At 47.3% G+C, this 11,042-nt stretch overlaps 1 protein-coding gene across 1 annotated transcript; it reads right to left on the bottom strand.

Annotated features, from left to right (window-relative positions):
• Window positions 1-4,061: 4,061 nt before the first annotated feature.
• On the bottom strand, window positions 4,062-10,532 carry LOC134519284 (OX-2 membrane glycoprotein-like). Its single transcript, XM_063343673.1, has 7 exons — window positions 10,411-10,532; window positions 9,210-9,548; window positions 8,640-8,924; window positions 7,594-7,696; window positions 7,258-7,387; window positions 6,422-6,629; window positions 4,062-4,126 (listed from the first exon to the last, which is right to left on the bottom strand). Exons 1-7 carry the CDS (start codon window positions 10,490-10,492, stop codon window positions 4,062-4,064), a joined length of 1,212 nt encoding a protein of 403 aa, XP_063199743.1. The 5' UTR covers window positions 10,493-10,532.
• Window positions 10,533-11,042: the final 510 nt, after the last annotated feature.

Raw genomic sequence — 11,042 nt, forward strand, 5'->3', positions numbered from 1 at the left:
AACAAGCCAAAGCCCATCACTTTCTTAAAGTAAGAACGGGGTAAACCCCTGGGACACCGTGAGGTTTCAGTAATACAAGGCTGTCAGTAATTAGTTCTCTCAGCTCTCCAGGGCAGATGAGCTTGTGAAAACCAGCAGCATAAACCTGAACTGCCTTCTAAGAAGTTTTGGGCTGCATTCCAGCATGCAATGGAGCAAATTGCTTGTATGTTAAGAGCGTGTTCTATCTCCTGTTTCAGTTCAAGCGTACTGATAGTCACATCAAGAGCGAATCTTTATTGAAGACTTCCGTGCTATCATAAATCACTAAAACTAGAATCCAACGGCAGGTACAGAGTATAGTAATAATAACAACAGCAGCATCAGCAATAATAATAAATGTGTAATAATGGCCAAGAGCTGTGATACTCACCATCCAGATACTGGACTGTGAATACTTAGCGTTCCAGAAAGTATTTGGATTTTTTTTCAGACCTGATCGATTTCTTGAACTTCTTTATTGTAAGGCTTCACTGGAAGTTGCAGGACAAATGTACCAAGGTTTTCCTCAACCTAGTAATTGTTTGGGTTTTTTTTTTTTTTCCCCCCGTAATTACCACAAACTGTAATAACTAACTGCAGGTCACTAGCTCAGCAGTGCTCAGCAATAAGATTTTGAGTACTAGGCCAAGACTCTACCTCTTTTCTGGATCCTCAGTCCAGAAAAAAAAAACCTACCTTTTTTTATGATGTTAGGCTGTAGGAAATTAGCATAAAAAATTCCGTGGAAGATCTTATGGAACGGGAAGGTCATTTTATTATACAAAATCTCTAGAAGAGTTGATTTTATGCCCAGTTTCATACTCTCAAGCTTCAAGCTTTCAAGCAGTCTGGCCAGGATCTTCTGGATTCCTCTTCACTGGTGATGAGAACCTGATTTTGAGATATGTCTTTCACATCATTGGGAGTGGTCTTTTGCTTTTGCTGCTACCTTCCTGTTGGGCTGAGAGGAAAAGGGACAGCATGATGATACAGGGCATTCTCGCTGCCATCTTCCTGTTGTTGGACTGCAGGATCTTCCACTGACAAGTTGTCTCTGTTGTAGTTTTATCAGGCTTGTCCCAGGCTTGGCAGAAACAACCTATTTCTCAGTTTGATTAATTAGAATCAGCGTCCTTTGCAATCAATACAGGACCTTCAGTGTCTGCCATTTGCTGTTTCTTCAGCTACTTTCACACACATGCAGACACATGTTTTCAGGTGTCATTTATACCAATTGTAATATTTCTCTTGCAAGGCCCTAAAAGGTCTCCTTTTTTAAATCATCATTACTCATGCGAAAAATATCAGACTTGGCACAGTCTGATATTACTTGGCAAAGATGCCCATACATTACTTGCCCACTTAAATCCAGAACCCCTGTCTTAAGACACAAATGCATGGGAGAGTTTGAAGCACTGTTATTAAACCGTTCCAAAGGAATGGGGTGGTGTTTACCCCTTTCCAGAGTCATCCCAGGCTCACCTGTGTGTTAGTTGTGCCTGTTCCACTGCTCTCAGTACCACAGCGCATAAAGCAGCGCTTTTTGACCTGCGAAAAAAGAAAGTGCCTGATTTCCTCCCCCCGACAAAATCAGAACTAACCTGTTGCTGGAGGCTGGGGGTCAGGGCAGTGGCCCTTCCAGATGGGTACAGCTGTCCTTGGAGACATCTTCTCCACCACCATGCTTCATTTAGTGGTGTCCTTCCTCTGCCAACTAACAAACCAAAGCCCAAGCTCAACTACTTCCTTTTTTCAACATTTTCTGCTATCTCCTAGGACTGACGAGTAGGTCTCAAGTCACTTAACTTTCCCTCTGCCAACCTTGGGTTCTCTCTAAAGCAGGCCAAGTCTCCAGCAACTAGCCTACTACTTATTGTTTGAGACTGACATTTTTCTTTTCATGAGAAAAATGTGTTAGCAAGTCTCCTGTGCTCACCTGCCCTCACTATAGTTGAAGGGATTTCAGAGGGAACTCCGGAGAGCTGCGGACTATACAGCTTAAAATAAACTTCTCCAGAAGTGCCCTGTGCCATTAAAGTGACAAAAGCAAGGAAGTCCCAGGGACATCTTCCTGCCCTTATTTCATGAAAATAAAGGGGATATTTGGGCGACTTGAGCAACATTTTATATTAGCTCATGCTGTAACTCATGTCTACTGAAGTGGAGAAGTTCTATATTTATCCAAATTTTACTTCTCCTTCAATGGGCTGGGGAAACTTAGAGAAGAAAGAAGGAAATGATGAAAGGGTATGGAAAGTAAGAGGGCTTCTTCCTTGGAAGAGAGGGAGGAAAATAGAGCTGAGCAAGGAATGGATAGTTCTGAAGTAGTAGATGAAGACCAGAGGTAACCTCAAGGCAGACAGAGGCAAGTGGAAAGTACTCCAGGCAGCCCAGCAAAGGCAAAAAATTCACAATCTTTTTATAGTCATAGAAGAACAAGAAACACAAAACCACCCCTTTCTGTCATATTCTGTGCTCTCATGTCAACTGTTTCTTTCTAAAATGCTCTGCCTCAGCTCAGCAATCTCTGAAGAATTTTGCAAAGTTCTTTCTTTATACATCACCTTTTCTGGAGCTGGTGGTGGCCGAGCTGACACCAGCTGTCTGGTGTAACAAAGCCTTTGAAGTTAGTGAGAAAGAGAGTAAGTAGAGACCTCTTGTCCTAAAATCCAGAGCTTTCTTTGTTCCTCTCTTTTTATTTCTTCCCCTGCAATACGCCCTGCGTGCTGGTGGAAGAGGCAATCTGAAATCCTTTCTGTCACGAATGAGGTCTATTCTTTATTCTTTGCTTTCTGGGTGGACACGCTCTGCTGATAACACATACCTTGGTTCTTCCCTTGATTTCTGAACTAATGACCTCATTTGGGCAGAACCAGTTGAGGCAGCAACCAGGGACACTTGTATAGCTTTAAGGAAAAGAATACGATACAGCTGCTGCAAGTTGCTCTTGTTTAACAGGGAAAGAAAATAAAGCCTTAGAGTGGAGTCCAACCCCACTAAGTTTTACAGGGCATGCCACCTGCTGGAGGCTTACAGCAGGGCTGTTAGGCTCTGCTCATTCATCTCCTGGCTCTGCTCATATAAATCCCCCTTAATCATCAAATTCAAGCAACGCTTCCTCAAGCCATGAATGCTCAAATAGGTCTACTAGGAGGTCCAGCCTGGTCCAGAGGATCTGCCACCAGCTATCATTTTGCTGGTGATTCAGCCAAGTGATAGTGGACAACCACATGTTTTGTCTCCCTCAAACTTACTTCTAGAACACAAGCAAATGCTGAAGGGTTGATAGTTTGATATCCTGGCCAATTTTTCCAGCAGAAACTGCACCATGTTTCCCAGAGGAGAAAGTTAACCATGGGGGCTAGGGATAAAACCCGCAAAATGTTCCGGGGTCCCTTTATGTGGCAAGAAAGGGCTGGAAACATTTTACATTTTGCTTTGCGTTCCACCTATAGAGTAGATGTGTAAAATGAAAGATACCTAAACTTTGCTGTAAAGGGAGGCTTGGTATTAGATGGACTTAACAGGAACGGGGGCTGTCGGGCATCAAACAGCCATGGATCTTCGGTACAGCTAAGACATCCATACCTAAGCTCGCATTCTCTTCCTCTGTCACGTTTCCCAGCAAAACCTGTTGGGCTCTTTGCGTTGATGACTGCTCATGTCTCTCTCACTGATCTTCATTTACACGCCTCTTCTCTGCATGAGGGTTGAGCATCCTGGCGACTGTGGGCTGTGAATACCTCTGGCTGCGCAGACCCTCTCAGAAGTGTGCTGCATATTACACGCACTAACAAATATACTTGCACCCCAGACACTGCAAATCCTTCTTTCCTAGGGATGAGTAACTGGGACAAAATCAGGTCGATAATCAAGCAAGAGGGATATTAAAAAAAAAAAAAAAAAAGGTGAGACAGTCACAACAATTTTTTACATTAATTTCTACTCTCCCAGAGAACTTCCTTCAGCTCTTGGGACAGACATGCTAAAAAGAAGGCAAGCCGAGGCATGTTATATGTGCTGTGTTAGTGGGGCTGGCTTTACGACAGCTTTGGTCTCAGCTTTGTATTTTGTTTGGCTTCTACAACAGGCAATGTGTTTCTTTCTGAAAGAAAACAACACAATTACTAGGAGTGAAAGAAACAATTAATTCCAATTAATTGGGAAGAATCAGAGAGTACTTCTAAGCTCCTACTCAAAGAGTAGCGAAAAACAGGTTATCTGCCCTGTACAAATCCAGTACCGGACCATTTAAAAAAAAAAAAAAATCCCTCAAGTGAGACGTTCTGGAAGAACTAAGACTTTTTCTACCTATTTGTTGTCTGAGTCCTTGGTGTGCATTTCGTCATATTCTCATTTTTCCTTCTCAATCACCACAGTTAACTTTGGACTCCAAGTAAAACCACACTTTTGCACTGGGAATAACTCATGCACTCACTGCCAGAAGTACAGAGGTGAGGCCATTCCTCTCCCCCTCCTTCAGCAGGCTCTGAGCCACTCAGCTGGAGTACCACTGCTCACTGTCTCACAGCACTGAGCCTACACAATTCTCTTTACAATGTCGTTTTCCTGGGAAAAAGTTGGTTTTGAAAAGTAGTAGTTAAGCCCACTTGCCTCTTCTATTGTTGTTTTGTTTATACACACGTGTATCGATGGCAATCAGTCACAATTGAAGATTACATGCGTGTCCATGACTACCATGCAAAAAAACACAGATAATTTCTCTGCAAAAGAAAAATTTAATGAACATTTAATTCCAGAAAACTCCCATTCAAGGAATGCCAAGTTGAAACCTACCATCGTAACCTATAGCCCATCTGCAGGAAATCTAGCTCTCTCAGGAGACAACCCCAGGTGGAACTTGTCAGCGGGATTTGGGCAGCCTACATGCCTTCCCTGGTACTACCAAATGCCCGCCTTTCCCACTTCTCCTCAAACACACCTTCTTTTACCCATCGCAGGCCAGCCTGGCAGCTTGGAGAACAGACTTGGGAACACTTCCACATTTCCTTCCCTCGTCCTTTGCAAGAAGAGTTCTTCCTCCAGGAGAGCAAGGCAGGACTGAAAGCAAAAACCCAGTTCCTTCTGACAGTCCCTTTCAATACCTTCTCTTCCAGCAACCACAGCCAGTGTCCACCACAGGACAACACCCATAAAGTCATTTTGTCCTGTTGTTCCTGAATGCCTTTGGATGCAGTGGCTGCAATTTCTGGATACCTGGGACAGGGTTGCTGGATACCAAAAGGCTATTTGAAAGTCCAAAGAGGAAAAAATGGCACTCTGAGTTACTGTCTTCATGGAAGACTCACTGGAGGCCTTTTCTCTTTCATTCGTGATCTGTACCACTAGAGGGTACTCTGCTATTATAAAGCAAAGTGCTCTGTGCTGAGGCTGCACCGTGACACAACCTGCTCGAAGAGCCTTTGCAAAGACATTGGAGGGACAATTCTAGCACACCTCATATAATGATACAGACAGCTGGGGGGGAAGCTTTCCAGCTCAAGCCCTTCAAAACGTAACTTCTTTTTGAAATACCGATCTTGGTACAGTTCCGCAGGTCTTGCTGCATCCACAGCACAGGTCCTCCTGCCTTGTGGTATGTCAAAGGGTGTCCCAGCACACATCAGCAACTCACTGATTTGTCTGGCTTGATCAGTGCAGGTCCTCGCTCCAGGTGCTGCATCAAGGACACACGGGCTCTGCGCCTGGTCCATGCTGGTGGCTGGCATGTGGTTTCTCTCACTCAGGTCTCCTCAGTTGAGCCCATTGGCCCATGGTCCCAGCTCAGCTGCTGGCACCAGGCCCCCGTACACTCATGCACACTGATTAGAGTCCCTCACCCAGGAAAAGACAGAAATAGAGTTTAAGGAGAAGACAAGACAGACTGTGGTGACCAGGCACCAGGCATGGCCAGACAAGCGTAGTGATCAGCTTCCCGCATACATGCAACCAGACCCTGTTATCACTTTATCTCTGCTGTTTCGCAGGCCTTTTCATCCCCCAAACCCCTTCATTCCTCCTTTTTTCTGACCTTTGGTCCCTCCCCTAAGCATCCCATAAGAAGTCCTGTGCAATCCCAAAATGCTCTTCCCCTGCATCCCATCATGTGTCCATACGCATTTAGGCAGTGACCTCCTCAGTTCAAAAGGTGCTCCACTGATGACTCATCCGGATGGGTTTCACACCTGGATCCTGGGGCTGAGCATCTCCTGGGACATCCCTGGGTGCAGCCTGGGCAAGGTGCTCCTTCCTCCGAGTCCTTAGTTTGGCTCCCCCACCTGCCCTTCGGCCCCTGTGCTCCTCTGGGCTTGTGGAAGTGGGCCTTCAGCGGGCTAGTGGCTCTCCCTCCTGTGCTGGGCTGGGGAGCAGCCAGGGTGGGGTGTTATTTGGACTCCCTCACCTGCCATTGCCTTTCTGTCCTCCTTGATGGGTGTGAAGCTGACCTCCTTGATGTATAATCCAAGAGGTCCCTTCTCAAACACACCATGGACATAGCTGTTCAGGTTCTCTGCTTCCTCTGAAAACAAGCGCCTGTGATGGTTTTTCTCTTCCATGTTTCTCTTCAGACCTGCCTCCCTTTGGTGAAGTGAGGAGCCTGGTGTCTGCTCCTGCAAAAGACCCAGCACAATGGTGTGGTAACCACAACAAAGCTCTACATCATCAGGCAGAGAGAAGTGACGAGAAGACAGGAGGGCTGCCCTTCCAAGCACAGGACTAGCAAGAGAAAGAGGGAACCTGGGGGAAGTCAGAGGAAAGTGTCTGGCTGGAGAGGGTGACTCCCAGCTGTGGTCACTTACTGGTTTAGTCTGTGGATGCCAATAGCCCTCCAGAGCCCCTTCGTGCCTGTGTGACCAGTAGGGCAGGGGCAGACTTTTCTGGGGAAACTTCTGTGTGAGGCTGCTGGTTACAGCACCACAGCTCCGCAGTGCTCCCTCACTTTTGTCCAGGAGGGACATCCCATCGGACCTCCTGGGCATTTCCAGCACCTCTTCCCCACCTTTCCACCTAACCCCTGGCTAACTTTTCTCCTTCATGCTCCAGGCCTTCCTCAGCATTACCAGGGGTCAGATGGGGCACGTATGGTGCCATCTACCTGGTGTGGCTGCCCCATGCATCAAAGACATGGCAGCAGCGGCGGACAGCAGATCTCTATGGAAGGGTTTTGTCACCTTCCAGGCAAGCACTGCAAAGCTTTTGAAGGATGTAATTACTGGAAGACTTGGGTGTTTGTATTACCTCATTTTGATAAAGAACGTCCTGGTCCTTCGGCATGTGCAGGCTTTTGGCTTCCTCGCTTAGGTCTTGGTGCAAACCTTTCTCCTCTTTCACCGCAGTAGGTGTTCTAGGTGCACTACATCTCTTCAGTCTGAAAAAAACCACGTGAACTAGTCATGTAATGCTTAGAAGCCTCCGGGCATTTAGAGGGAATCTTGCTATTTTAAGGTTTCTGTTACCCCTAGGATAAGTTCCCAGAGCAGGTATATAAAAACCCCAAGAGGAAAGAGAAAGGCAAATTGCAAGGTGAACACAGGCAAGCCATGTTATTTGCAAGAAAATGGAAATCACTCTTACTTTTCCCTTTTTCTGTTCTTTAGTCTCATGATGCAAGGTATCAAGATTGTTAAGAATAGCACTGCTATTACGACCGCCATGACGATCATGCTCTTCTGAGCACCTACAAAAAGAAACCAGTAAGTTCCCATAGAACACAGAGGGATGCCAACATATTTTTCCTGTCCTGTTGCAGAAGTTGGGACTGAAGTGAAACATTTGTCAGTTTATGCTCATTTATTCTTCAAAGGAGAGAATGGAACAGCACAACAATGTAACACTGTGGTAGGTGAGGAACTATTTTGTTTTTTGAATAAATATTGATAATGCCTCATATTTCCCTGGTATTGGGGGAACCAAACCCCAGCCTTTTTTCTCCTGACCTATTTGTGTTTTTCTTTCTGTGTGAAGGAGTTTTATCATGAGGCAAGTCTCACATCCTTCCTGAGACATACCCTCCTGCAAGATCTTCCATGTGAAATGTTGTTCCCGAGAATTCCACAGCCAGGGGCCTGCTCTGCCAGTGTAGCCCCCAGTTGTGGATACTGCTGGAGAGCTGATCACATCCACTGTAGATCTGTAAATGTGTAGAAATCTAAACATAGAGAGACATATATACATATGTACACTCAAATCTACACATTTATTAGAGGGTTTTGAGACGTTGGAAGTGGTTACCCAGAGAAGTTGTGGATGCCCCACCCCTGGAAGTGTTCAAGGCCAGGTTGGATGGGGCTTTGAGAAACTTGTTCTAGTGGGAGGTGTCCCTGCCCATGGCAGGGAGCTGGAACAAGATGATATTCACGGTCCCTTCCAACACTAACCATTCAATGATTTTATGATATATACATATAAGCACACATCCACCATACAGACACAAAGGTACCACAGAGAGGAGTCTTCTGGATGGGTTCCAATCATGAAATCTTCATCCATCCTGAGGTCTGAACTCCCAGAAAAATGTCTAGTGATGCCTATGTAAGCACAGGCTGTGCTCCCACAATTGCAAATCCTTTCCTAAGTGCTCCCCAGTACATGCTGCACCTCTCCATACAAATGCAGCCTACCTTCCCTTGCTTCTTCCAGGTAAACTGCCTTCATTTTCCTTCCCTGTGGGTGGTCAAGGAGGCAGGCCAAGGCATGGAGGTGGCTGGCAGAGAAGGTAAGTCTGTTTGCCACTGTTACTGTCCCGTTTGCATTTTGGACACGGTGTATTTCAGGGGACTCATCCAGGTTTCTCTCATTCAGCCAGGTGATTTTGGGGGCAGGCTTTCCTGTTGCTGAGCAGACTGCAGTGAAGAGACCCTCGGTGGGCAGGTGGGAATCATATTCCAGGGTTAGCTCAGAAATTGCTGAAAGCAGAAAGAGAAGGTACTTTTTACACTCTGTGGTGAGTTAATGGTCAAAGCTGGACGGGGAACCTCCCTGTACAGATGTTCTTACCCGAAAGCATCTCCCAGCTTATTTACCTTCACCTCCACTGAGGAAAGACATGGCAATTCTGGACACTATCCACCAAGGAGATGCTGCTGCATGGAAATCTCCACATGGTGGAGGCGATAAAGGCTTACCACTCCTGACTACATCAGACCTGTGCTGAGTGCCCAAAATTGAGAAGGTGTTAGTGGAAAACTTACTTTGGATGTTGAGACATATATCTTTGCTGAAAGAGCCGTGAGGGAACACATTGAAAATGCATCTGTAGTAGGACTCATCCTCAAAGGTGAGATTTTGGAGTGTGATAGCTGGGGCCCTCAGGGTTGCTCTAGTGAAACGCACCTTCTTCTGAAATGACTCTATCAGCTTCAGCCCGTGCTTTGGGCTGTAGGTGGCTATGTTCTGGAAGAAAGACCCGTTTCTCTTCTGCCAGGTGACTTGCAAAACATCCATTGAGAGCGAGAAGTTGCAATAGAAAGTTGCCTCTCCACCAAGGGCTGCTGCAATAACGCGGTCAGATTTCACGGCTTCCTTCAAACCTGGGAACAAAGCAAACCCCCAAATGAATTCAGTTGGGAAAAGGAACTCGGTTGGGGAAGGGTATAGTGCCTTGGAACATCCAGTCATGGCGTTCCCATCTTGCAGAGCACTGGAGCAAGGAACTGCACCACGAGGCTGTGCGGCACATTGGGAGACATCAAACACCTCGGTCTCATGGGTGGCCATCACTTCATTAGCCTATGCTGTCCATGCGTCGTGGTGAGGAGGAAGGTGGCATGGGAACAGAAGGGCAGGCAGGCTCCTTAGCAAGCACAGCAAAGTTGAGCTCCAGGCTCATTTCCCTGTTGCTTCCCAGTGCGTTATTCTTAGCTCATCTTTGTCCCTGGGAGCTCAGAGGTGTCCTGTACAGACCCAACACATGGCAACCACCCAGCAAAAGGGGCTTTCACTCCTGAGGGCATCCCCGCTCCCATCTCGCTGCCACCTGCAGGGTGCGGGGGAGGCAGAGCAGCCCAGTCCATCCCGCAGCTGGGAGGCATGCCAACGGCTGCAGAGGGATATCCCCCTGCCCCAGCCTCTCCCAACAGCAACGCGCACCACCCAGACACGTGCATTGGAAATGCAAACCTGCTCCGTCCCTTGTGCTGAGCAGCTTAGCGACACGTACAAAGAAAGGGAATATACGGGCTGAATCTACAGCTGGAGTGCAAACACAAACTCTGCCCTCTCTGACCTGCCTTTCCTGATTTTGCTGCTGACCAGCCCCCAGACTACTGGCTACTGTTCCAGATACCGATGAGTATTTTTCAGTCAGGATGGCGTCTGGGTCTCTCTGCTTGCCAAGAGAGGCTGGTGCTTCTCCCCAGTTAACCTCGTGCAGGGAAAGGGCTCCCCACTCACCCATCGTCGGCTCCTCCAGCTGGCAGCCTCTGCAAAGCATCAGCAGGCACATTTCAGCCCAGCAAAGGAGAGGGAAAAGCATTGTGGGACAGAGCAACTGCCCGGGAAAGCTCACCCCCTTTCCCTGCATCCCTCAGAGGGCGACTGGCCTCTGCCCTGGAAGTTGGTTGACGATTTTCCGCCTTTTTTCAAAGTGCTCCTCGGAGGCCAATCAGAAGACCTGTGGTGCTAGGGTTTTCTGGGAATGGACAGACAGGCAGGAACCGTTCCCTCCTTTGGTCCTGGGAGCCTAGTTAATCATTAATTACGGCATAAAGTGTGCGGGTAACAACACAGCGTGGCTTTAGTGCGACTTACTCCACCGACTGCAGTGGTAGCCAGAGCTGGAAATAAAGAGCACGCCCTTTTTTGTCCCCAGCGGCCAAACTTGATATTCCGCTTGTTAGCCCCGTGCTGCTGAGCTCCACTACCAGTGCCCTCATGAGGACTTGCCCCTCGCACGGAGTAAATGTGAGATCTTCGCCCCAGCCCACAAGCACACCAAAACCATAAATTGGATTATGGAAGGAGTCTCTGCAGAAGGCAGGTTTGGCTGAAGTCCCCCCTCCCTGAGTACATTTGCCTCTCACGTA

This window comes from Chroicocephalus ridibundus, chromosome 1 (genome assembly GCF_963924245.1).
Source record: "Chroicocephalus ridibundus chromosome 1, bChrRid1.1, whole genome shotgun sequence".
Taxonomy (NCBI): domain Eukaryota; kingdom Metazoa; phylum Chordata; class Aves; order Charadriiformes; family Laridae; genus Chroicocephalus; species Chroicocephalus ridibundus.